At 42.7% G+C, this 27,577-nt stretch overlaps 1 protein-coding gene across 2 annotated transcripts; it reads left to right on the top strand.

Annotated features, from left to right (window-relative positions):
- The first annotated feature begins 2,430 nt into the window (after window positions 1–2,430).
- IDH1 (isocitrate dehydrogenase (NADP(+)) 1) lies at window positions 2,431–23,536 on the top strand. Of its 2 annotated transcripts, none has more exons than XM_061383031.1 (10): window positions 2,431–2,643; window positions 3,616–3,671; window positions 6,573–6,712; window positions 11,234–11,525; window positions 14,169–14,274; window positions 15,515–15,692; window positions 16,973–17,124; window positions 19,893–20,033; window positions 21,002–21,164; window positions 22,588–23,536. In XM_061383031.1, the coding sequence occupies exons 3-10, from the start codon at window positions 6,591–6,593 to the stop codon at window positions 22,676–22,678; spliced, it is 1,245 nt and encodes a 414-aa protein (XP_061239015.1). In that variant the 5' UTR covers window positions 2,431–2,643; window positions 3,616–3,671; window positions 6,573–6,590; the 3' UTR covers window positions 22,679–23,536. The 2 variants fall into 2 exon arrangements, with proteins under 2 accessions (XP_061239015.1, XP_061239004.1); XM_061383020.1 differs by lacking the exon at window positions 2,431–2,643 and adding an exon at window positions 2,684–3,074.
- Window positions 23,537–27,577: the final 4,041 nt, after the last annotated feature.

The following is a 27,577-nucleotide window of genomic DNA, read 5'->3' as shown; positions in this document are numbered from 1 at the left end:
ACTGTTTCCATTGTTTCCCCATCTATTTGCCATGAAGTGATGGGACCGGATGCCATGATTTTCATTTTTTGAATGTTGAGTTCCAAGCCAACTTTTTCACTCTCCTCTTTCACTTTCAAGAGGATCCTTAGTTCTTCTTCACTTTCTGCCATAAGGGTGGTGTCATCTGCATATCTGAGGTTATTGATATTTTTCCTGGCAATCTTGATTCCAGCTTGTGCTTTATCCAGCCCAAGCATTTTGTATGATGTATTCTGCATGTAAGTTAAATAAGCAGGGTGACAATATACAGCCTTGAGGTACTCCTTTCCCAATTTGGAACCAGTCTGTTGTTCCATGTCTGGTTCTAACTGTTGCTTCTTGACTGCATACAGATTTCTCAGGAGGCAGGTAAGGTGGTCTGGTATTCCCATCTCTTGAAGAATCTTCCACAGTTTGTTGTGATCCACATAGTCAAAGGCTTTGGCATAGTCAATAAGGCAGATTTTTTTTTTGGAATTCTCTTGCTTTTTCTTTTTCTTTTTTAATGAGCTATTTATTTAATGAAGTACATTTCCAGGAAGAATCAAGGCAACCATGTCATTTTGAAGGACTGGGTGAAACCCCATGACTCTCTGAAGTCCCAGCTGTTAGCAGAAAAATCATCTAGACTTTCCTGCTGCACCTTCTGTTGGTTTTTATGCTGTTCACAACGGTTCCCAGCCACTGTCCAAAACCAGACCCTGTTTATGCTACTTTGGTCTAGCCAGCAGAGGGCTCCCAAGCTCTCTTTCCACAGCTGCTGCTGCTGCTAAGTCACTTCAGTCTTGTCCAACTCTGTGCGACCCCACCAGGCTCCGCCCTCCCTGGGATTCTCCAGGCAAGAACACTGGAGTGGGTTGCCATTTCCTTCTCCAATGCATGAAAGTGAAAAGTGAAAGTGAAGTTGCTCAGTCGTGTCTGACTCTTAACGACCCCATGGACTGCAGCCCACCAGGCTCCTCCATCCATGGGATTCTCCAAGCAAGAGTACTGGAGTGGGGTGCCATTGCCTTCTCCTCTCTTGCTTTTTCTATGACCCAAGGGATGTTGGCAATTTGATCTCTGGTTCCTCTGCCTTTTCTGAATCCAGTCTGCACATCTTAAAGTTCTCAGTTCCTGTGTTGTTGAAGCTTAGCTTGAAGGATTTTGAGCATTACTTCGCTAGTGTGTGAGATAAGTGCAACTGTGCAGTAGTTTGAACATTCTTTGGCATTGTCTTTCTTTGGGACTGGAATGAAAACTGACCTTTTCCAGTCCTGTGGCCACTGTTGAGTTTTCCAAATTTGCTGGTATATTGAGTGCAGCACTTCAACAGCATCATTTTTAAGGATTTACAACAGCTCAGCTGGAATTCCATCACTTCCACTAGCTTTGTTCTTCGTGATGCTTCCTAAGGCTCACTTGACTTCTCATTCCAGGATGTCCCTATTTCAATAAAATTAAAAAAAAAAAAAAGAATAAATAAATATGGGGCACTGAATCCTGGACTAAGCATGGGCTTATCCTACAAATCATAATCTAAAATACTTCTCCCCGGCCCTCCATGTTTTCAAAATTAAGGAATACACTAAAAATAATTTCCTGCAGAGGACAGAATTTATTTTAATCCACTCTTTTCTAAGGCCTCCTTAGATCTTTATTTGAATGTCACTGGAACTCAGATGATTTCATTAACCTTATTGTCTAATGCAAATAACTACTGCATTTATTTACAGTTCTCCTTATTTAGTCGCCAAGTTGCCACCGACTCTTGAGACTTCATGGACTCTAGCCGGTCACGCTTCGCTCTCTGTAGGATTTTCCAGACAAGAATACTAGAGTGTGCTGCCATTTCCTTTTGCATTATTTATAGCACGCAATAGAAATTGAAATTATAGATACATTAGCTCTGAAGACCTAGTCATCGGCCGTGGGTGAAATTTACTGTAGAGTGCCTGCTTGCGCAACTGTTCAATTCTTTGCATTCCAGCTGTGCGGAGAAGCCCCCAAAGTGACTTCACGCTTGCCCTGAACACTCTTTGTGCCCGAGTGCGTTCCAGTCTATGGCACATCCGGAGTGTGCCAGGAACAGGATAGGTCCAAGCCGCGCGGTCTCCGGTTTGTCTTTATTGGAGACCTAGAAACTCACTCCGCCTGACTCTAGGTTGTTACAAAACCCGGGGCACCCCTTCGCGGCGTGGGATTCAGAACACCAGCGCCGGCGCGCCCAACACCCCAGCCTGCAGGTGGCAATCTCGTCCTTCAGCAGAAGAGGGGCGGCGGCGGAATCCAGCCGCGCAGCTGCGTCCGCCTTTCCCCATCCAAGCGCAAGGAAGGCGGGGCCACGGATTCGCCCCAAGTGGAAGGACCCGCCCCGACCCATGGCCCCGCCCATCTCGGGTGGTCGGCCCGCGGCGATTGGCGAGGGCTGGGGGGCGGAGCTCCAGGAGGTGGGCTGAGGGGGCCGGGCCCGGGTCTGGACAAAAGCCGGGAAGAGGAAAAGCCCTTCCTGGGTGGCCAGATTCTGGGTTTCTGCTGAGGCCCCGTGAGAAGCCGGAACAGTTGGGCTCCAGCCGGGATTGCCAAAGTGGACACTGAGTGACTGTGTGCTCCCGGGTCATCGCCAACGTACCTTCCCCGCAGGTAGCCGCAGGCTTCGAGGGGCGGCCCCGGTCTCTGGCTCCTGCGAGAACGCTCTGTTAGTGGCTAGTGTGGGGAAAAGGACGCTCAGATCTTGAGTATGCTAGGGGAAGTTTAGCGGTGCGTCCTGGTCGCAAGGCAGCGGGGAAAAAAAGCCAGATAGTGGACGTGGGAGAAGGAAATGGGAGAAAGACGGTGCTAGATGCCTGGTTGTGTAGGCGGCCCACTGTTAGGCATTGGAGGGTGAAACTGGGCAGGAGGAGGTGGCATGCGGTGACGTATGGAATGCCGGGTCTGCAGCAGAAGAAAAAACGGGCGTTAGGAATATGCAGGGACTCGTGGAAGACGAGTCTTGAGTTTAGGGGGAAGAAGACGTGCGGCCTCGGCTGTTGGAGGACTTGGGCGTGTGCATGGAACTGGGGCCGCCGGGACTGGTATTGCGGCGGGCTGGAGGCGTCCTTCTGGGGAGCTTGAAGGGGGCGGCGTGGGGCGGTCTCTAGGCCACCTGGTGGCTGCCGGGGGTGGAGGAAATGTCGCCGTCGGCATCTCCAGTTAAGGTGGAGAGGGGTTAAAGGTTCTGGCGCTCGGGAGGGAAGGGTCGGGCGTGGAATGAGGAACCCAACTGGCTTCGGTTGCACAAGGGCCACAAAGAGGCATGCAGGCCAAGAGCCGGCTGGTCACAGCGTCCCCGAAGGACATGCAAACCTCAAGACTAGCTAACGGACGACGAACCCGGGCCGCGCCCACGGACGCGCCCTCCTCCGTGTGCAAGCAGGGGTATTTATTATACTTTATTTGGAAGGTGCATGCGGACCTAAAACTGCCCTTTGCCCCTTAGAGTGCACTCAGCACTGTACTTTAAAACAAATAAATAGGGCTGCCTGGCTTAAGAAAAAAAAAAAGCAGCTAAATTCTCCGGAGAAGAGTGCTGGAGTGCCTTGTACCTTATCTCTGTCTTCTGTTTTTTTGTTTTAGGAGATAGGCTGAGTCTGCAAGATTGAGAGGAGTTGGGGTGATTAGAAATTGTAAAGGTGAGAATAAGTAATTCTTCCCCTTCTTTCATATGGCAATACTGCGTTTAACTGGTCGTGGAGGTCTTGGAGGTGGTCGGAGGCCCTGTAAGGGAATGACTCAGGAATTTTTCCACCAATAAATTGCAACTGTTTTGTTGTTTCTTTCAGTCTAGAATCTTCTCTGCAAGACACTTTTTTTTTTTTTTGCACAGAAATTAGTGTAGTTCATGAACTCAGCGCCCTCCCCGCCCCCCCCCCCCCGCCCCACCCCCAGAAGCAGCTCTTCTTAAACTACTTTGTGTTAGTTCAGGTTTATTTTCTATCATTGCACATGTGTGTCCGGAGAAGGCAGTGGCACCCCATTCCAGTACTCTTGCCTGGAAAATCCCATGGATGGAGGAGCCTGGTGGGCTGCAGTCCATGGGGTCGCTAAGAGTCGGACAGGACTGAGCGACTTCACTTTAATGCATTGGAGAGGGAAATGGCAACCCACTCCAGTATTCTTGCCTGGAGAATCCCAGGAACAGAGGAGCCTAGTGGGCTCCTGTCCGTGGGGTCGCACAGAGTCCGACACAACTGAAGCGACTTAGCAGCAGCAGCAGCAGCAGCACATGTGTGTCAGGAGATTGGAATTCAGCTGCTCAATAAATGAACTGGCTTGCTGGAAAAGGCCTTCCTTCTGAAATCAGGGTTTGGGTAGAGACAAAAAATCTGAGGGACTAGAGTAAAAAGTGAATTCAGTGGTATCTGAAGCCCACCCTCATAGGATTCAAATCTAGAAGAAATAAAATAGTGTCCTACAGTTTAGTAACCCAGGGTCTACAATAAAGCTTCACTTTTTAAATTAAAAGATGGTAAAAATGTAATGGATAAGTATCGTGAGGAAAACCTTTAATGTTTCAGTTATGCATTATTAAATATAGAAAGATTAATCAGAAAGTGTTTGCTCAACCAAAAAATATTATCACTTATTACTGAAATTTCAAGTTTGCTGTATGACTTTTTATTAACTGTATTTGCTGTTAAAGAAAAATAGCCAAGTCATAACTCTTGCATAATACTTCATAGGAATATGGCCTTGGAAATGTATCAAAACTGAGATAAGTTTGCTGCCTCTTTTTGTTTTGTTTTAAATACAAGGACAGATGTGACTGTGGGATCAGTATGATTAAATCATATATTTTAAGCTGTACTTTAAATTATACTTGAAATTACAAATGGGAAGTAGCTGACTCATTCACACCAGTGTGTTCACTTTTTTATTCTAGTTGAGTTCCAGATGGTCCCCCAGTAATGGTCTAGAGAACCTCCTAAATACTAATATAATAAGCAAAATCCCAGAATTGCCAATTGGGAAGTGAAAATGGGCCTAGAGGTTAGGAATATATCTTGGCTTGTCATGAGGAACCGAATTTAAAATATAAAGGCCAGACAACTTTAAGTCAACTTTTTGAGATAATGTTTATAGACCTCTTCCTTAATAATATTTTAAAGTCAATTCTCCTGACTTTCAGTCCTCAACTGTAAATTAATAGAATAAAAGCAATCTGTTGTTATCTTCTAAGGGGAAAAATTGTTTCCATTAAAGCACTGTGAAAGGGAACAGATACCTTTAGCAGGCTCAGTGCCTCCTCTTACTCTCAGGAAACATGCCTTTCTTTAAGCCTAAGCCCTATGGCAAACCCACTTCAGAATTCTTGCCTAGAGAATTTGGTGGACAAAGGAGCCTGGTGGGCTACAGTCCATGCGTTCCAAAGCATCAGACATGACTGAGCAACTAACACTTTCACTTTTTACAAAGGCCTTCCCAGGTGGGACTTACAGTTAAAAAAAAACCCACGAATACAGGAGACATAAGAAACACGGGTACAATCCCTGAGTCAGGAAGACCCCCCAGAGGAGGCCATGGCTACCCATTCCAATATTCTTACCTGGAGAATCCCATGGACAGAGGAGCCCAGGGGGCTACAGTCCAAAGGGTCGTGAAGAGTGGGAGGTGACTGAGCGCGTCCGTAGGGTGTAGCCCTGCTGTCTCTGGGAATCAGATTGATTAGTATCTGCTACCCTCACATCACAGGAAGACACCTCTTCCAGGAACAACTCCAATCCTCTGTCCCACCCACTGGCAGTTCGCATTTGCCCACTAATGACTGGAAGAATAGTCCAGGAGCTGGGATACCAAGGACAGGCCAGGGACATGTTCTGAGCAGTAGTCCTTCTCTATACATACAGATTGCTCTAATTGAGAAATCACTTTGTATTCAGTGTATCATCACCACTATCCTTTACTATCTCTAGGAAAATAGAGTTCCACCAGGAATTCTTCATCTTTCACTTGTAAAAAGACTTGATTAAATTTTCTTTAAAATGGGTCACTAGAACTTGTTGAATCTTGTTAAGGATAGTTGTTTTAACCAAAACAGCCTCTTAAAAGAGGGGAAATAGTAGTGCCCATCATTCTGTGCATCTTGAAGGCCTAGCACAATGAGGCATTGGATAGACTTGTTCAAATAAACATGATATTTTGGAAATAATCCCATTTGATAAGACAAACCAACAGTCAAGAATAAAGAATAGTGATTTACATTATTAAGGGCATGTGACAGGCTCCGGCTCCCCCACGCTCTAGTCGGATGGCCTTGGAAAGCTTGCTTTCTTTTAGCAAAGTAGAATGGAAAAACAGTTTCCATCTTACAGGGTTGTTGTGAGTGTTGACTCAGAAATCACACAAGAGGCATGTAACACAATGCTTTGTACAGAGAATGTATTCAATTCTAATGGTTAATGTAATTGTTATTAGCTTTCTGTGCAATCATGCTATTATGAATTGTTCTTTTTAGTAATCACCAAATTGTATTTTGCTTTTACACGGTAATGAAACAAATGATGAGATATGTGTCTTATGTTTTTTCCTCTTAGAGGTTTATTGAAATCAAAATGTCTCAAAAAATCCAAGGCGGGTCTGTGGTAGAGATGCAAGGAGATGAAATGACACGGATCATTTGGGAGTTGATTAAAGAGAAACTCATTTTTCCTTATGTGGAACTGGACCTGCACAGGTAAGTGAATCACTTTGCCAAGCAGCAAACTCAGAAAGCATAATCCCTGTGATTTCGGGGTCTAAATCACTTTTTTGCATAGATACCACTATATCTTGTGAATAAAGCCTTGGGCGAGCTTATACGCAGAGAAAACATAGAACTGGTGTGCCCCTGTGCAGAGAGCAGCTCTGATGGTAGTTGTTTACAGCAGAGTAAGGGTTTATTTTCAGGGCACCAAGAAGGGAGTGGAGACAAGTCTCAGATCCACTCCAACCTGATCTTTGAGTTGTTTTTGTTTTTATGTATTGTACTTTTGGGTGCGCTGGGTCTTTGTTGCAGCGCACTGGCTTTCTCTAGTTGTGGCGAGCAGGGGCTACTCTCCAGTGAGGATGTAGCAGCTCCTCAGTGCAGGGGCTTCTCTTGTTGCAGAGCACAGGGTCTGGGCACAGGGGCTCAGCAGTTGTGGCACATGGGCTTAGTTGCCCTGCTGCACGTGGAATCGTCTGGACCAGGGATCAAACCTGTGTTCCCTGCATCGGCAGGGGGGTTCCTGACTACTGGACCACCAGGGAAGGCCTGCTGCTGCTGCTGAGTCGCTTCAGTCGTGTCCGACTCTATGCGACCGCACAGACAGCCCACCAGGCTCCCCCGTCCCGGGGATTCTCCAGGCAAGAACACTGGAGTGGGTTGCCATTTCCTTCTCTAGGAAGGCCTAAGGGTATTTTAAAATTGTGAAATTTCTGTGACTTTTCTTAAATGTTAGTTTCAGGGAAGTCAGGTTGCTTCCAGTTTACATTCTCATGGCTCAGGGGGCTGATCTTGTCCCTGGAGAAACAACTTGATTCTGTTGTTACTGATGATACCTAAATCACAATTATAGGCATTCAGAGTGTTGTCACAATAGCAGTTTTAGTCACCTGAGTCTGGTTGACTAGTGTTAAATTAATACAGGATGGAGGTCAGAGGGGACCAGAGGAAAGAGTTTTAGATAGAGAGATTAATTATAATCTCCGAAGGGAACTCAATTTTAGGGGGACTGGGTTTCAAATATATATGAAATGAATCTGTAATTTTAACATAATACTAGAAATACTGAACTTGTCATTGTTCAGAAGAGAAGAATTACGGTGGCAGCAAAGTGATTTCTCAGGTCTTTCCAAGCCTCTATTTCCTGCAAGGGTTTTGTTTGTAATAAATCAGTGGCCAAGAGTAACACTAGGTACTCTTTGCAGAGGGGAAGAGAATAGAGCTGCATGCCAAGTTGCTTAGTTGTGTCTGACTCTTTTCGACCTTATGAACTATAGCCTACCAGGCTCCTTTGTCCATGGGATTCTCCAGGCAGAATACTGGAGTGGATTCCCATGCCCTCTAGAGGATCTTCCCAACCTAGGGATTGAACCCATGTCTTTTATGTCTCCTTCATTGGCAGGTGGGTTCTTTACCACTAGCGCTGCCTGGGAATCCTCTAATAAATCAATAAAGAATATAGTTAACACAGTTTTATCCTTTTGAAAGGATAAAGTATTTGGAAATGGCATCCCATTCCAGTGTTCTTGCCTGGAGAATCCCAGGGATGGGGGAGCCTGATGGGCTACCGTCTATGGGGTCGCACAGAGTCAGACACGACTGAAGCAACTTAGCAACTTAGCTGCTTAACTAGTCAGTGGACCTTTTTACCTGTTCATTCCTTGTCTTTTCTGTGTTTTATACAGTTATAGCACAGAATTCTCGAAGTTATCTAATACAGTCCCCACCTTTCAGGAGAAGTTCCCTAAACCATTTGTGTCCAAGACCCTGATGCTGGGAAAGATTGAGGACAGGAGAAGAAGGGGACAATAGAGGATGAGATGGTTGGATGGCATCACTGACTCAATGGACACGAGTTTGAGCAAGCTCCAGGAGATAGTGAAGGCCAGGGAAGCCTTCTGGTGGCTAAGCTGTTGAATAAGGGCTTCCCTGGTGACTCAGATGGTAAAGAATCTGCCTGCAATGCGGGAGACCTGGGTTGGATCCCTGGGTTGGGAAGAGGAGGGCATGGGAACCCACTCCAGTATTCTTGCCTGGAGAATCCTATGGACAGAGGAGCCTGGCGGACTAGAGTCCATAGGGTCGCAAAGAGCTGGACACGACTGAGCGACTTTCACTCACAAGCTGTTGATCGTGTCTATATTTCAACCTTGAGAAGGAACAAATACCTGCAGAGGTCCACAAGCACATAGGAAATGAAGCTTTTGAAACATTATCCAAATGATTAAAGAAACATTTTACAGATACCTTATATGGCAATAGGGCTCCCCTGATAGCTCAGTTGGTAAAGAATCTGCCTGCAATGCAGGAGTGAAAGTGAAGTCGCTCAGTCGTGTCCGACTCTTTGCAACCCCATAGACTGTAGCCTACAGGCTTCTCCATCCATGGGATTTTCCAGGCAAGAGTACTGGAGTGGGTTGCCATTTCCTTCTCCAGGGGATCTTCCCAACCCAGGGATCGAACCAGGTCTCTCGCGTCGCAGGCAGACGCTTTACCCTCTGAGCCACCAGGGAAGCAATGCAGGAGACCCCAGTTCAATTCCTGGGTCGGGAAGATCCCCTGGAGAAGGGATACACTACCCACTCCAGTATTCTTAGGCTTCCCTTGTCGCTCAGATAGTAAAGAATCTGCCTGCCATGTGGGAGACCTGGGTTCGATCCCTGGGTTGGGAAGATTCCCGGAGAAGGGAAAGGCTATCCACTCCAGTATCCTGGCCTGGAAAATCCCATGGACTGTATAGTCCATGGGGTCACAAAGAGCTGGACACAACTGAGTGACTTTCCTGTACATGGCAATAGGTGAATTTGCAGAACAATTCCCATGATAATAACTACAAAGATTCTCTTTAGCCTAGAGGCATAAGAAGCTTTAAAGGACAGTCATTATACCTAGAAGGCAGAGTCACTGGCTAAAAACTAAAAAATTTTTGGAGACTTAAACAAGTGTAAGTAATTCCAAGATTGGTATTATTATTACATGATTGGTTCTTTTTGAGGCGAGTGGAATGATTCATTTGTTTTATTTTCTGTTGTCTAGACAGTGATTGGGACCATTTATTCATTCTTTTCGCTTAGAAGCAAAAAAACCCACTGATGTGCTGTAAGCTTCTTCTGATGAAAAATGTTTTCTATGAACGTGAATATTGCTGACTACTGCTGTTTGAGTTAGGAGTGGACTTTTTATAGATATTCAGCACTTCCTAAGTCAGAAGATAAGAGTGTCTTTGTTAGTGCTGATGAAAAAAAATTAATAATCAATCTAAGAAAGAAATGGAGAATTGTATTCATGTCAGCTTGAGTATTATAGCCCAAGAGACAGTCATTCAGAAAGCTCTGAGGACCATTCTGCCAACTTGGTCAAAGAGCAGTTACGTAAGTTTTTGAGACAAAGGGTTATAGGTCTTGTTGAAAATTTACACACAATCCACAGCTGTGCGTACAAAGTGACCCCTTAGAAGATTAAGAAGGAAGGATAGCCTGAGGAGGTCTGGAGGTTGACAATTAATACAGATTGACAATACACCCTCAAGGAGAGGGAGGAGGTGCGAACGGTTAAAACAGTTTGGAATTATTTTTATTTGGAAATATATCACCAGATTGGATGCCCTTTTGCATTTCCATCACAAGTAGTGGGATATCTAAAGGAAGGAAAATACCAGAACTGAAACGAAAGATTGAAGGGCTTGATGGTTCAACAAATTTTGAAAGCTGAAAAAACTGGAAAACTTTTTAAGCCTTAGAGAACAAAATAAACTGTTACATTACTGTTTTGTTTTTCCTGCTTTTGACAAACTATTACCTACTTTAAGGTTTTACAGTCTTCTCTGCTCTGGACAACCAGCTTTCTTTCACAGACTGAATAACCTGCAGTCTGGGTGTTGGTGTATTTTAAGCTATAAATCAGTAGGCTATATAAAGTCATTGCTGGATTCCATTATTTATTCTATAAACTTCAGGCTTGTTTCCGGGAGAAAGACTTGCCTGAGATTTAGGGAAAGGTTCAACATACAGCTAATTGGCCTTAATAGTGATTAACATTTTTTGGCAGTGACTGTCTCAGCTGTAACTCCCACCACTTCAGTGCCAAACTGCAAGAAATCCTTTAAGTCCTCAGCTGCTTTATTTTTAGAGCACAGTATTTTCTAAGGGGAAAATAATACTTAGGTTTGGATTTTTATGCTAATCAGATGAAGAAAGTCTGCAGAAAGTAGTGGTAAAGAGTAGGCTGAGAGGAAAGAGTACAGTGGTTTGGTTTTTATTTCATTTCCTTCTCAACTGCTTCCCCCAACACAGTGTGGCCCAGTGGTTCAGCCCTTCTTAGAGGTTTTTTTAGTTGGCAGCCATCTTTGTGTCGAGGGTACACCAATGCTAAAACTCAGCAGATTTAGGTATGTATGGAGCCTTCACTTTCTGCAGGGCATGCATAGAGTGGTGCATGCGCATAGACGGGGAGTATCTTCAATCACCTGTAGGTGTGTCTGGAAAAGTTACGCTTTCAACCTTTCCCTCCCAGCTACGATTTAGGCATAGAGAATCGCGATGCCACCAACGACCAGGTCACCAAGGACGCTGCAGAAGCTATAAAGAAGTACAACGTTGGTGTCAAGTGTGCCACCATCACCCCCGATGAGAAGAGAGTGGAGGAGTTCAAGTTGAAACAAATGTGGAAGTCTCCAAATGGCACCATCCGAAATATCCTGGGTGGCACTGTCTTCAGGGAAGCTATTATCTGCAAAAATATACCCCGGCTTGTGAGCGGATGGGTAAAACCCATTATCATAGGTCGTCATGCTTATGGGGATCAAGTAAGTCGTGGTGGCGTGACTTGACTTTCCTTGTTCTTTTCTTGAGGCCTTTGATTGCCCAGCAGTTCTGATATATATGTGCTTTATTCTCTTTTGGTGTCTACTTCCATTAAGTGAGGTATGTGCTCAGTCACTTCAGTCATGTCTGACTCTTTGTGACTCCGTGGACTATAGCCCTCCAGGCTCCTCTGTCCATGGAATTCTTCAGGCCAGAATACTGGAGTGGGTAGCCTTTCCCTTCTTCAGTGGATCTTCCTGACCCAGGGATCAAACCCACGTTTCCTGCACTGCAGGCAGAATCTTTACCACTGAGCCACCAGGAAAGCCCACAAATGAGGTATAGAATTAAGAAATGAATATATATGTGTATATATACACACACACATAGACATTTAGATAAAAGTAAATTTGGATAAACTTACAGGTACCTATCTCACTATAAATGACTTTTTTATAGGCGTGTTTTTGTTTTTTATCTTTTTATTATGTTAAACCATATGATACAGACATTTTCGTATAATTTCCTGTGGTTTAACTAAATCAGTGGTTCAGCCAAACCAGGCTGTACAATAGGATCTTTTTATGGGCTTTTTGGTGTTTGTTTTGTTTTGTTTTGTTTGCCATTTAAAAAAAACTTTTTTTTTGTTTTAATTCCAACGCCTGTGTCCCACCCTACGCTAGCTAAATCTCAATTCCATGGTGTTTTAAAGCTCTCCAGGTGATTCTAATGTGCAGACAGAATTGAGAACTACCAAAGATTATTATATTAAACATGATCATTTCGTGCATAAAAGGACAAACTAACTCAGTAGTTGAAAGCAGTCTCTTCAGAACATTCCTCCTCGGGGGAATAAAAAAAGTCTAGTTTCTATACTAATGTACAATTAGGCTTGTTGCCAAATTAAACAGAACATTACCAACTAAACAAAATAAAAATTCTGTGTTGAAACTAAAGTTTTAGACTTTCATAGAAAGCAGCTCATGTCTTAGAAGAGCCTTAAAAACAAGAGTCTCTCTCCCTGACACCCAGAGGCTTTGATGTCACCATCGTTAAAAATAGTATGGGCAGAGCAGACCACTCTCTGTTCCTGGGAGCTGGGTTACCAGGTCAATCCTTGAGCGGCAGTTCACTTTGTTCTACTGTATATTTCAGGATATCCCTTCATCCTGGCAATTCCCTTCACAGATAATTCTCAGAGGCTCAGAAGAGGGAATGTAAATGAGATTGCTTACAGACTCACTAGTCCTGGGAACATGGCTCTAAGTTGTATCCTTTTTTTCCTTTTCCCTTTTATAAAAATTATTGTGGCATCAGTCACTGGAAGAATGGTCATTCTGTTTACTAAAGTCTACTAGATTGAAAATTGCAAGCATCTAGAAAGCATTTATGGTACTTTGACACCTTTTGAGAAATGAGAATCAATTACTACCCATAAATATCAGAAATGTTCTGCATAGAATAGATATTAGTCTGTCATTATCTGACAGCTCTTCTTTCAGCTGTCTTTAGTATTGCCATAAACAAAGATAAATAAGTGTGACTGGCATCTGCTGGTACCTGACTCTGAAAGTATTCTAATCTAAGCCATTGAAGAAGGTACAAGGCAGCAAATATTGACATATGCCTAGTGTGGGCTGCGGATTTTTTTCCTTACCTGTGACAGAGGTAGCTGTCCTTAGAAGGCCCTTTCTTAAGGGTCATCAGCCTACTGCAGCTGCTTCCAGAATGATTGCTTTCTATGGGCAAGTCCTGGGCTGGGCCTTAGTAGAATGATGTTCATGAAGAGAGCAAGCCCTGAAGGTCCAAGGACCAGACCCTAAATGGGTTATTTGCATTACATCATAGTTGCTCCCTTGTAAGATTGATGGAAGAATCAAATGAGATAATGTGGGATACAGGTTAATCACTTAAAGTGTGTCTCATAGTGAGGACCAGGCATTAGCACTCTCAACATCATCTTCAATGCCATGCTGCACTTAATCACTCCGTCATGTCCGACTCTGTGACCCCATGGACTGTAGGCCATCAGACTCCACTGTCGGTGGGAATTCTCCAGGCAGGAATATTGGAGTGGGTTGCCATGCCTTCGTGGGGGATCTTCCCAACCCAGGAGTCAAACCCAGGTCTCCCACATTGCTGGCAGATTCTTTATCGTCTGAGCCACCAAGGAAGCCCATCTTCAGTGCTACAGTTAGTATATTGTCATCCCCCAAGAGAAGACTTCCTTGACCTCCAGGTTATGGTCATTTCTCTTCCTCCATCTTCCAGTAGCATTTTTTATCTATGCCCGCTGTTGACATTTGGAAGCTCTTAATGTTGCTTCACTTTTGTATGACTTTTGTTAGGTCATAGGCTTTGTAAGAGGGAATACTTTGTTACTCTCTTTCATACTCATATTTGTACTTGGAAAACTGCCCCTTACGTTGTAGGCACCTGATAAATACTGATTTCTAATGTGTACTCCTACTAACTAGCTTTGGGATTCTCTGGACCTCTTTATCTCCGTCTCTCAATTAGAAAGTTGGGCTACACTGTACTATTGTCCAAGTGTCTTCCAGCTCTGTATTCTATGGTTTTTTTCCCTTCATGTAATTCTTGTTAGGACAGTTTGGCGATTTCTTTTCTTTTTTCCCCCTATACAGTATAGAGCAACCGATTTTGTTGTGCCGGGGCCTGGAAAAGTAGAGATATCCTACACACCAAGCGATGGATCCCCCAAAACGGTATACCTAGTACATAACTTCACAGGTATGTTTGTATTTTTCATTTTTTTTTTAACAGGCCATTTAGACAACGTTATCACCGGTTTTTTAAAGTTAGTTGCGTGGCTGCCTAAAAATACAACCTGAATCTATAGTATTTCCACAGGACTCAAAACCTAACATAAAAAAGTCATTGGCTTCCTGTGGCATAAAAGAAATTAGCCACTTAATTCACTTAATTGAAAATACAGGTAGATAATTATGCATCTCAAAACAGGGAGGGAAGGTTGACAGGAATCTGTTATGTGCAAATTACATAAATTAAATGTTAATAGCCCCAAATTGCCTGTTATATAATCCTACGCTTTGGCTCTGGTAGGGTTTGTGTTTGAAAATGGCTCTTTTATTTATTTGCTGAAGTTTTTTTCTGGTTCTGAGTGTTTATTTTGTAAAAGTGGACTGTTTGGGTTTTGTTTTGTTTTGTTTTGTTTTTGCTTCTTCTCTTCCCTCGATTTTGCTGTTTCTAAGGTTCAATATGGCAAATCCCAGCCAAAAGTTGTTGAAAGAACAGAGGACTTTCCCCATTGTTAAGCTTGTTAAAAGAACTCACGTAAACAAAATCTCAAAATTTACCTAGCTGTTGTTCTTCTTGCCTCCTCTAAGTCATATCATTTTAAAGGAATCTAGTTCTGCCAGTTTCCGCACCTCTCTCATCCTTATTCCCAAACTGGCCCTGGGCAGTAGCTTGGATTCAAGTTCTAGCTTTCAGTAATAACAGAGTTCAACAGTAAGAGTTGTGAAACACCAGTGATTTGGCGCATGATTATTTCTGCCAAAGCAGAACCAACTTTCAGTATCCTCAAGGAAATGACAAGAATTTTCATTCTGTGTTTGAAATGTATTCTTAGTGACTGAAGGTTGAGTGCACACTTAAACCTTAAAAGACATGCTTGAAATTTTTTAAAGTGTGAAAAGAATTTAAAAATTATTTACCCCTTCTTCAGTGTGTTTCTGGTTCATATCAGTTCTTGGTATTTCAGGATCCAAAAGACCATGTTTTTCTCATGGGTATTGGCCTTTCAAAACAAGTTAGAATGTCCTTACCTAGAATTGTCTTTCCTCCAATTATGTGTCGCAGAAACGCATGGAATACTGAAATTGGAAGCCTGAACTCAGACATGAGAACTGGAAGCGGGCTATTTTGGTGGGGGCGGGGGGGTGGATTTAGACTTGCTACAGCTGTACCCTATTTACCTTTCTTTTTTTTTCTTGTTTTCCCCTCACAGAGAGTGGTGGTGTTGCCATGGGGATGTACAATCAAGATAAGTCAATCGAAGATTTTGCGCACAGTTCTTTCCAGATGGCTTTGTCTAAGAACTGGCCTTTGTATCTGAGCACCAAAAACACTATTCTGAAGAAATACGATGGACGTTTTAAAGACATCTTTCAGGAGATATATGACAAGTAACTACAGTTCTTTTTTTTCCTTTTTTTGGTCACAAATGGCGCCATTTAGTATAGAATTTGTATGCTTATCCCTTTGATTCTGTGACAAATTGAGTGAAAACCATCACTATCTCATTAAGACAAGGACAGAACTGAGATTTAACAAGGGTTGAAACAAAACTCTTGAGTTGCTTTTAGAAGGGGAATGTGTTCTCAGATAAATGTCCCACATTTTTTTCAGAGCCAGGATTATTTAATGTGTGAGTAAATGTACCCTGTTAGTGATAGAAAGTTCTGATTTTCCACATGTGTAAGTTTCTGAATTGGGCCTATTCCATTTTCTTTCTTTGTAATATTTATTTATTTCACCAGGTCTTAGTTGCTCACGCAGGGTCTTTAGTTGCAGCACATGGAATCTAATTCCCCAACCAAGGATCAAACCTGGGGCCCCTGCACTGGGAGCTCAGAGTCTTAGCCACTGGACCGCCAGGGAAGACCCCATTTCCATTCCTTCTGAAGCCCACTGTTATGATTTAAAACTCTCCTTTTTGAAATTCCCTGGCAGTCCAGTGGTTAGGACTCCACACTTTCACTGAGAAAGGTGTGGGTTCAGTCCCTGGTCAGGAAACTAAGATCTTGCAAGCTGTGGGGCACAGCCAATAATTTAAATAAAGAAAATAAATAAAACTTTGCTTTAATGGAGTTGTTTGAACTTAAATCTACATTTATAATCATTTTACATTCAACAGTGCTTGAGTACTTGTTAACTTTTAAGGTGGCATTCCTCCCTTTAGATACAAGCATTTAGACCAGGGCTGGGATTTTAGGTATCCTTCCCAAGACATTTTAATACCTCCTTCCATTCCCTATCTGTATCAAACTTGGGAGCTGTCCAGGTTTCCTGAATGATACTGGGCAGTAAAATAGTCTTTCTCTACCCCCTTATATTCTTTTTTTAATATATATCCTAAGGCAAGCTCAATCCCAAGAAACCGGTGAGTAGTATATTGAAAACTGTAAAAGTAGTATTAATACTTGGAACACTGTCGTCTTGCTTAATTCTCACATCTCTGCCAAGTGGATGAAATCACCCTTACAGATGGGAAAATGGGAGTTTCATAGCTAGAAAATGAGTGGGCAGGGATTTCAGCCCATGTCTGTTAGATCCCCAAATTTGTGTTGCTTCCACTAAAACATGCTGCTTCCAGCCCCACCTCCAGCCTTTCAGAGAGGCAGATGGTATCCCAACAAAACCAATTTCCCTTGTCTATTGTTCTCTTCTCTTTCTCGTTTCTCAGGCAGTACAAATCTGAGTTTGAAGCTCAGAATATCTGGTATGAGCACAGGCTCATTGATGACATGGTGGCCCAAGCTATGAAATCGGAGGGGGGCTTCATTTGGGCCTGTAAGAACTATGATGGGGACGTGCAGTCGGACTCCGTGGCCCAAGGTAAGGAGCTGGAGGACAAGTGGAGGTGAGGCTTGGCCTGCGGCCAACAGGTGGTGCCCAGGTGTGGGAAGAGGGATTCTATAGCCATTGGTAAAGCTCATGAAATGGTAGCACTGCGAGACATTCAGGTCCATCTTCTCAGCTGACTGATGAGGAAAGTAAGCTCAGACTAGGTAGGCGACTTCTCTCAGGGGTGCCCAGGAAGTAACTCAGTGGGGTTGAATCTCCAGCCTTAGATGTTAACACAGTTTATGTCTCAACTCTTTTCCCTCTTAAGTTTCACTGCCTCCAATGGGCAGCCCAATCACCTAATCTGAAAATCACTGTTTTCCCTGCCTTCCAATAAGAATGTAAAACACTAGGGGACTCGGGAGAGAAGGGGCCAGGGTTATAACCAAGGGGCCTCCCTCCCAAGAGCCTGTTCATCCCATGACTGGTACAAATTACATCCCTTTTGCCAGCCTTGACAGCTGTTCCATACCACGTAAAACATATGTGTTTACTGCTGAGCTCTAAACACATGAAACTGAGCAAAGAAGCAGAAATTCCAGAAACCAGGAGCTTCATGCCAGAGATAAGGACCAGAAGAGCAAAAGCTCTCTCTTCCCTGCCTTCCTCAGTGCTAAGCTGTCCTTCAATTTCAGTTACTCATGAAGCGGTGTGCACTGAATTTCCCTAATGAATGTTTGTGTTCACTTCAGTTGCATTTGCTTTTCCCCAGGAAGTACTACTTTTTCTTTCTCTTGTGAAAAGTTAATCATTGCTATCAGTTTGAAAATCAGTAGATCTGCCTGGTTAAAGATAACTTTGATGTCAGATAAATGAGTTACCCAGGTCTTTCTTTACCCTCCTTCTGTTTCTCTTGTGTGCTGTGTGCTGTCACTTCAGTCATGTCCAACTCTGAGACCCTATGGACCATAACCTGCCAAGCTGCTCTGTCCATAGGATTCTCCAGGCAAGAATACTGGAGTGGGTTGCCATGCCCTCCTCCAGGGGATTGTCCTGAGCCAGAGAGAGATCCAACCCACATCTCTTACGTCTCCTGCATTGGCAGGCGCGTTCTTTATCACTAGTGCCACCTGGGAAGTCATCACAGTCGTTTGAATGCAGCAGAGAAAGGAGTTATCTTTGTGATGGAATTATCACAAAGCAAGGAGAGCAGAGTTCTTAGAATGGGCCCAGATCATCTCATGGTTTCTAAATGTCCTCATGGCAATAAGAGGGTATCTGGAGGGATATCGCAAATGTTATTGTCAAGCTGTGGAGGTTCAAGGGACTTCAGAGCAAGAATGCTGCAGTACAGTGTCCAGCCATGCACTGATAAGATACCTGGAACCAAGACTCTGTGTCTGGGCAGTGCCTGCAGATAAAGGTGACTTCAGCAAAGCAGATTAAAAGACAGCAGAGCTGTCCTCACATGCATTCTTTTCTAGAGGCATGAACTACTTTGGACTCAAACCAAACGTTTTATTTCTGTCCTCAGTTTTGACAGTGGTACCAACTAGTGTCTCATGGATGAATAGATAGACTATCACCATGGATATGGCCCCAGACATCTCCAGTCAGTGAATATTTGAACCTCTACTGAAGCTTCATACCAACATAGTGATAGGAAAGGAGCTGCTAATTCAGTACAGAAATTGCTAATTGTACTCAAAGAGTTTATTAAGCTTTTTTCCTTACTTTCAAAAAAAAGGTAGCAGCCTATTATAAATTTGCATTGTTAACTCCACAGGTACTATTAGGAGGTAGCAAAAATGGCGAAAAGTGTTCTTTGAATTTGAGTGTAAGAAAAAAATGAGTAAAAGAAGGAAAGTCAATCACATGGACTTTAAAGTTGGTATTTGGTTCTCTGACTAGGAAACCACAGAACAGAATCGTTCTGGTGAGGCTGTAAAGGAGATCAGGGGCGAGTGGGAGGTGCTCGGATCCATCCTATTCTGCTTTGAACCAGCTTTCTCTTCCCAGTCCCGCGTGAGCCTGTGAGCAGCTTGGTGGCTGGAGACAGCTCCTGAATCTTTATTTTCCCAGAATAGCAGAGCATCTGCACAAGAGCATAACAGTAATATACTGAACTCTTGTTCTCTGGAGGGTAGTATTCTAAGGAATAAGAATGTGTTTTCCTTTCATATATAGTCATGAATATATGCATATATATCTAATGCTCACAACAGCCCTATGAAGTAGGTGTTTTTATTATTCTCCCCCCCCTTCTTTTTTAAAAATGTGTTTATGGATTTTTATTTTTGGCCACGCTGGGTCTTCATTGCTGCACTCAGGCTTTGTCTAGTTGTGGAGAGTGGAGGCTTATCACTGGTGGCTTGTGTCGCTGCAGAGCACAGGCTCTAGGGCGTGCAGGCTTCAGTAGCTGGCGCACTTGAACTTAGTTACTCCTCAGCACGTGGGATCTTCCCAGGCCAGGGATTGAACCTGCTTCTCCTACACTGGCAGGTGGATTCTTATCCACTGTACCACCAGGGAAGCCCTGCTATACCCATTTTACAGGTAAGGAAACTGAGCCACAGTAGCTAGGAAGTCATGGAACTAGGGTGGAATACAGGCAGTCGGACCATGAGCAGGTGCCTCTGAAGTAAATAAGTGAGGAAAGACATAGCCTTTTCTGAAAGGCAGAAGAATGATGACTCCATGCACCCACGTTTATTTTGTCCACTGAGTCCTGTCAAGATGAAGTCCTTTTCTTTCCTCTCTGGGAGACGCAGTACTCTTCCTACACTTGAATCCCATCCTTCATGTTCTGCCGCTCACAGGTTATGGCTCTCTCGGCATGATGACCAGTGTGCTGGTTTGTCCAGATGGCAAGACAGTAGAAGCAGAGGCTGCCCACGGGACTGTAACCCGTCACTACCGAATGTACCAGAAAGGACAAGAGACATCCACCAATCCCATTGGTAAGATAGTGTTGGCTGCTGCATTGATTTCCAACCAGAATAGAAATCTCCAAAGGGACTCCAACATGTGTTCCTTTGGCTGCCCAATGCTTTGTGTATAAAACCATCACCTAACAGCTGATTTGTCCTATCAATAAGAACTGCTTTAATATGTTTCTTAAAATATACACAATATATGCTTTTCCATTTTGTGGGAGAATATATATTACAGAGAAGAATGTTATCAACAAGCATTTTCCTTTTCCTTTTCTTTTGCTGCAGTGAAACATCACATGTGGCTGAGAATCTAAAGCCACATTGACAGACCCCTAACTAAATTTCAAGGACAATACTTTTTTTTAATTAATTTTGTTTTGTTTTTGGCTGTGCTGGGTCTTTGTTGCTGTGCACAGTCTTTCTTTAGTGGCAGAGAGTGGGGGCTACTCTAGTTGCAGTGTATGCACTTCTCGTAGCGGCTCCTCTTGTTTCAGAGCACGAGCTCTGGAGCATGGGCTCAGTAGTTGTGGCACACAGGCTCAGGTGTCCATGTCATGTGAAATTCTCCCAGACCAGGGACTGAACCCACGTCCCCTGCATTGGCAGGTGGATTCTTAACCACCGGACCACCAGGGAAGTCCTCAAGGACAGTACTTTAAAAACAGATTACAGCCTGGAAAGAGAAGAGACCAGTACAGACGAGATAAAAGAGGTTGTGACCTATTCCAAATTAGTAAGTTCCCTACCATGACTATATGCTTTCTTAAAGCTACAAAATCCAAAACATTTCCTGTACAAAAATGCAGGGTTTTTTTTTTAAGTTTCTATTTGATAAAGTATTTCCTGAAACTTACTGCTCATGTGAATAGCATCCAATGAAATCAGTCACCTAAACAAAAGAAATATTCTATTTTGTCAAACAAAGACTTGGGAATATTTCTAATCAGCATGATTGAATTGTGGTTTTTTTTTTTATTCCCCCTGTATTTCAGCTTCCATTTTTGCCTGGACCAGAGGCTTAGCCCACAGAGCTAAGCTTGATAACAATAAAGAGCTCAGCTTTTTTGCAAAGGCTTTGGAAGAAGTCTGTATTGAGACCATTGAGGCTGGCTTCATGACCAAGGACTTAGCTGCATGTATTAAAGGTTTACCCAAGTAAGTATAGGATGCTGTAAGCTCTGTGGTCAAATTACCATTTATCCTTACTGGGCTCAAAACATCAAGTGGTTTCTGGAGTTACATGAATTATGATTTGTCATCTGGTTCAAGAGTCAGGAGACATTATCTGTAAACTGTCAGATAATAAACATTTCAGGCTTTACAGAACATATGGCAAGTATTGAACTTTGCCTCCACGGGAAAGCGGGAAAGCAGTCAGTGGTGATACAAGAGCTAAGGGGAGTGGCAGTGTTCCAATCAAACCCTGTGTACAGAACCAGGCTGCAGCCTGGACTGAGTTCATGAGTCAAGCTGTAGTGTGCTCACCCCTGATCTAGTTGGCAGTCAACTGGGTGGCAAGGTTCTGCTTAATATAACAAAAGTACAGACATTTTGAAACAAAGGGACCTCCAAGACTGTTTTATTCCACCTCTTTATCTTCAATTTAGTAAGAAAAGTAAGCAGCACAGGTACAAGATGTCCAGTTGTGTATAGTCCCTTCCTTAAGTATCTGTAGCCGACCATCAGATAATCGTTTTGCCCAGGACTTTTTTGAGAACATGGTAGCCTGTATCCCAGCTGAATTAGCTGCTATTCAGGGATTTCCTCCCTCAGTCAAAGCTGGCTACTATGGCACATGTCAAGAAACAATACTAAAAAACAATAAAATTCTCTAAAGCAATTATCCTTCAATTAAAAAATAAATTTTTAAAAAAAGAATTGATACTAAAATCTAACACCAATCCCATGTCTCATTCGTGGGTCCTCAGAGATCTCTGTTAGGGTCAGTATACATCAGTCATGGGGATATACTCCATTACTACATCTTTCTTATTTTAAATTTTCAGCAAGAATACAATGTCTGAAATGTTCCTATCAGTGTGTTACTTTTAAGCCTACTTGGATAGGCACCTGTCATCAGGATTATGAGAGCCAGTCCATTGTCTTTTGTTTTTTAAGAAAGACAAAGGTAGATACAAGAGCACCAGAGTGGTTTTTTGTTTGTTTAATTGTTTGAGGACATGTGACAATTTGTAGGGATATAAGTAAAAAGATGACTGTACCTGGATATGTTCAGTTATTTTAATGAAGAATGAGAAATAAGTAGGATGATTTCAGTCTCCCAGGCATTAGTCTGAATGAAGCTCTGGGGCAGCTTTACTCTTAAAGCTACAAGACCAGGAACCCCTGGGAGTGTGTGTGTGTGGCCTGGCTCCACTCAGACTGCCTGTAGCCTGGGTCAGCCCCTTGAACAGTAAATGCAGTCATCAGCCATAAACTTGCAGCTTGTTAACATTAATCACTTTTCTTCTAGAAATAAATAGAATGCTACTTTAAGTAGCATGTCCCAGACTTTTCCTCTACCTGCTACCAGATCAGAGACAAACTAAATTTCCTTCTTTTTTCCTTCCTCTATTAGCGTGCAACGTTCTGACTACTTGAATACATTTGAGTTCATGGATAAACTCGGAGAGAACCTGCAGTTAAAACTAGCCCAGGCCAAACTTTAAGGTCGTTTCTTGTCTTTGGAGGATATTTTTTTTCTGGTAACTAGGGTCTACTGGTTTACATTTTTCTCTATAACTCTCAAGGGTAAAGGCAAAATCAATTTTGTAATTTGTTTAGAAGCCAGAGTTTATCTTTTCTATAAGTTTACAGCCTTTTTCTTATGCATACAGTTATGCCACCTTTGTGAACGTGGCCGGGGACTTTTTTTTTAATTTTATTTTCTACTAATAGCCTAGGAATTATTTTTAATGTCCACTTGTACTCACTGTCACTTTTTCTCATGTGCTGAGATCAATGACCAAAATGAACAGTGCTCAAAAGGATAAACTATAGCCACGGTATTATTCCCTGAAATTGTATAAAGTAGAGATTCATTCCTTTTCCCGCTTTCCATGGCCTGGGGCCATGGATCATTCTAATGTAACAGATATCTCATTATTTGCAGTAGAAGCTGCATGTTAGACTTGCATATGATTTGAAATGAAGAGCATGGCCGTAACTAAAACGTGTTGAAGATTCATCTTTGTTAAGAGCTCTAGTTGAATCTTTTAAAAATACTAAATATTTTTGAGCTCCTTGGAGAATCCAGAAGAAATACTACCTGGGTGGTGGTGGGGTGGGGGTTGTCCTCTGTGTTTGTCTCCTGCTCCTGGCCTTGTGTGGCCTAAGTATTTTGCGACCTTGAACAGCATGTTTCATCCAAGTGCAATAATACAAGCTGCACCTTTTTTTTGGACCTCTGCTGGCCTCTTTTATTTCCTTTATATAAATGTGATTTTTCAGAAGTTGATTGTAAACACTATTCTAGTCCTGTTCTTCATCTAAACTATCGATTTTAATTAAAATTCACTGCTAATGAACTAGTCTCCTGAGTTTTTATTTATCGACTGTATTGCAGGTACCCAGAACCCTGCTAGATCCTAGCCATAGGAATTTGGTTTTAAAAAAAGTCTCTGCCCTCAAGGAGTTTACTGTGGGGGAAAATGGTTAGGTAAACAGATAGTAAGATGTGGATTCTACAGAGAGAGGGAAAGAACACCAAAGATCGAACAAAAAGGGAACAAAAGGGAATATTAGGGAATTGAGTCTATGTGTATGCTGAAGAGTTTAGTATTATTAGCATATAAGTTAATAGGGAGCCAGTGAAAACTTAAGGGAGGGACATGATCATATTTTCATTAAAAAAAATAACACTTTGGGCACTTTTTGTGAAGAATGCATAGTAGTGGAATGAGGCAGGGTGTGGTGAGCACAATTGAGGAAAGAAGACCAGTTACAAGGTGAAAAGACGAAGATCTCAACTGGGACAATGGCACTGAAAGTGGAGAGAGTGGGCTGGATCCTGAGAAAAGAAAGTAGAACAGGAGGGGATTGGGGGCTCCCAAGAAATGTGGGTGTTGGGGGAAGAAACAGTCAAAGACATTTCCCAAGCTTTCAGCTCTACAGACCTGGACAAAGCCTGCTCCACATCCCATCATTTTCTGTATTTTGGAGAAGGAAATTGGGCATTTTGATCAAGCTGACACAGTACATCAGCAGCCATTTTGACCTGGCATCAAGGAATCCTTATAGCTGAGCTGGGGCTCTCTCCTGTCCCAACACATGTTCAGGTTTGGATGGAAAGAGAAAACATTCCATGAAACAAAAGGGTGGCATTGGATTGGTTGATCATAAATAGTCCCTCCAGCAGTCACACATCCTGGGAACCAATCAGATGAGTGTTGGTTGGTGGTACCAAACCCCATGCTGAACAACAATGTCAGGGTCAGCATTGGGCCAAGAACCAGTTAGTGTTCTAAAATCATCAAATGATCAGATGCTGACCAATACATCCAGAGGCTAATGGTTTATTTTGTAACTTAGAGGATCAGAATTGGCCTGGAAAATAACCTGCTTAGTGTAAGGCAATGGCACCCCACTCCAGTACTCTTGCCTGGAAAATCCATGGACGGAGGAGCCTGGTAGGCTGCAGTCCATGGGGTCGCTAAGAGTTGGACACGACTGAGCGACTTCACTTTTACTTTTCACTTTCACGCATTGGAGAAGGAAATGGCAACCCACTCCAGTGTTCTTGCCTGGAGAATCCCAGGGACGGGGGAGCCTGGTGGGCTGCCGTCTGTGGGGTCACACAGAGTCAGACACAACTGAAGCGACTTAGAAGCAGCAGCAGCAGTGTAACAACAGCAAGATCTGTGAGAAAGGTGAGAGTTCGAAATTCTCTATATCGCAAATACTGTTTCTTAGGATTTTTACCTGAAAATATATAAGATCTAAATTAGCATCAGCTCCCAGGGACTTTCCTGGTTATCCAGTGGTTAAGACTTCACCTTCCAATGCCCACTGCACCGTGGTTGGGGATGGACGGGTCAATCCCTGGTCAGGGAGCTCAGATCCTACATACCACTGGCTAAAAATCCAAAACATGAAAGAAACAGAAACAATATTGTAGCAAATTCAATAAAAGACTTTTAAAAAAAAGAATCACAGCTCCCTGTATTATTGTCTGATACAGTCTTTCTAAGACACTTCCGACAAGTGATTTCCCACCTCCATTGAATATGCAATAACAATGTCCCCCAAATAGGGGTCTTATCTCTCAACCTGTGAGGAGACAAGATTAGAAACCAGTATAAAAAATATTAAGGAAGACTTTGAATATTTATATAGACACTGATAAAAGTATACTTTTATCACTTTTATACTTTGGTTTCATAGTCCCTGTTTTTAATACTAGGGCAAATATAAAATTCAAATTGCCAATTCCTCTGAAACAATGTATCTGAACAGCTCTGAATTTGGATGGTTTCTCAAATTCTGAGAATTTTGAAAAAATTGAATTTTGCAGACATAGCATCATTTGTAACTTTTAATTTGATACTGCAAATTTGCAGAAAAATTATAAGACTGGTATGAAGAAATCACATAATCCTTTACCAAATTCTTACTTTTGTACTATTTTTTATTTCATCTTTCTCCATACACAACACACACACTTCTTTCTGAACCATTTCAATGTAATATGAAGATTTGTGCCCTTCTATCCTTAAGTAATCCAGTGTGTATTTCCTAATAAGAACAAGGACATTCACTTATATAATTGCAATGTGATGATCAAAATCAGGAAATTTTAGTATTAATACAGCATAATCCTTATTTAAATTTCAACAACTGCTCCAGTTATCTTTACAGTTCTTCCTCCAGGATTCAATCCAGGATCACACATTGTAGTTTGCTGTCTCATCTCTTAAGTCTCCTTTTGTCTGAAACAGTTCCTAAACCTTTCTTTTTTTCCTATAACTTGGCAGTTTTCTAAGAGTATTATATTTCGTAGATAGTCCCTCCATTTGAGTTTGTCTAATATTTCCTTCGGAGAAGGCAATGTCACCCCACTCCAGTACTCTTGCCTGGAAAATCCCATGGATGGAGGAGCCTGGTAGGCTGCAGTCCATGGGGTCGCTAAGAGTCAGACACGACTGAGCGACTTCACTTTCACTTTTCAGTTTCATGCATTGGAGAAGGAAATGGCAACCCGCTCCAGTGTTCTTGCCTGGAAAATCCCAGGGACGGGGAGCCTGGTGGGCTGCAGTCTATGGGGTTGCACAGAGTCGGACACGACTGAAGTGACTTAGCAGCAGCAATATTTCCTTGGGCTTCCCAGGTTTTTCAGTGGTAAAGAACCGGCCTGCCAATGAAGGAACTGTAAGAAATACAGGTCTGATACTTGGAAAGATTACCTGGGGAAGAAAACGGCAACCCACTCTAGTGTTCTTGCCTGGGAAATCCCATGGACAGAGGAGCCTGATGGGCTACAGTCCATGGGGTCAGAAAGGAGTCAGACAGGACTCAGCAACTAAACAGCAACGATGATGTCTCCTTGCAATTAGATTCAAGTTTTGCATTTTAGGCAGAAATACCATTGAAGGGATACAGTTTCCTCAGGGTATAGTAATGGAAAAGGGGGGGAAGGGCGTATGATACTGGTTTATCCCAAAACTGGTGAAGTTAGCTTTGTTCATTTGGTTCAGGTGGTAATTGCTTGTCTTCTCTTTTTCTTGGAATAGGAAGTAGGAAGCAAGGCACTTCTTGTAAGATTTAGATATTATGAATTTCCTATGTAAATTCCAAAGTATTTATGTGATAGAACCTGAAAACTTTGATTCTAATATTATAGAGCTACTCTCACCTATTTAAAAGTTTCCAGATTTTCTGGAAACTTTTACAGATGCTCCATTACTGCTGCTGCTAAGTCACTTCAGTCGTGTCCGACTCTGTGCAACCGCATAGATGGTAGCCCACCAGGCTCCCCCATCCCTGGGATTCTCCAGGCAAGAACACTGGAGTGGGTTGCCATTTCCTTCTCCAGTGCATGAAAGTGAAAAGTGAAAGTGAAGTTGCTCAGTCATGTCAGACTCCTAGCGACCCCATAGACTGTAGCCCACCAGGCTCCTCCATCTATATGGGATTTTCCAGGCAAGAGTACTGGAGTGGGGTGCCATCGCCTTCTCTAGAATTACTCAATGAGTTTACTTTTCATGTTTCTATTTTTATTGTTTGAGAGAGGCTACCTGTTGGTGACTCGTTTGCTGCAAATTAATTACCGAAGTCTTGTACTAGTCCATGAAACCTACAACTTGGACCTCAGCCAAAGTTTTAATTCTTTTTTTTTCCATCTGTATCAACTTATTTATATGCGGGGTTTTTTTTTTTTTTTCTGTTTTCTTATATCTTTGAACACAATTCATCCAACAAATAGATGAAGTATATTCTCTAATACTGATACTCTCTTTGATATCAGTGTCTCATAAGACCCACAACCTCTAGATTAGGATACTTCTCTTACAGTTCAGGTTATACCAGATACTTGAATGTACCTGGAGGGCTGGGTTTTTGGTTTTGGATTT

Source organism: Bos javanicus, chromosome 2, assembly GCF_032452875.1.
Source record: "Bos javanicus breed banteng chromosome 2, ARS-OSU_banteng_1.0, whole genome shotgun sequence".
Classification (NCBI taxonomy): Eukaryota; Metazoa; Chordata; class Mammalia; order Artiodactyla; family Bovidae; genus Bos; species Bos javanicus.
Note: the sequence above shows the minus strand (reverse complement) of the source record. Positions and strands in the feature narration are given on the sequence as shown.

Excerpts from the sequence above, each read along its gene's own strand:
- IDH1 (XM_061383031.1), top strand. The coding sequence starts at position 6,591 with ATGTCTCAAAAAATCCAAGGCGGGTCTGTGGTAGAGATGCAAGGAGAT. Across the intron at positions 6,713-11,233 it reads GTGGAACTGGACCTGCACAG|CTACGATTTAGGCATAGAGA; the intron begins GTAAGTGAATCA and ends TTTCCCTCCCAG. Across the intron at positions 17,125-19,892 it reads GTCGGACTCCGTGGCCCAAG|GTTATGGCTCTCTCGGCATG; the intron begins GTAAGGAGCTGG and ends TGCCGCTCACAG.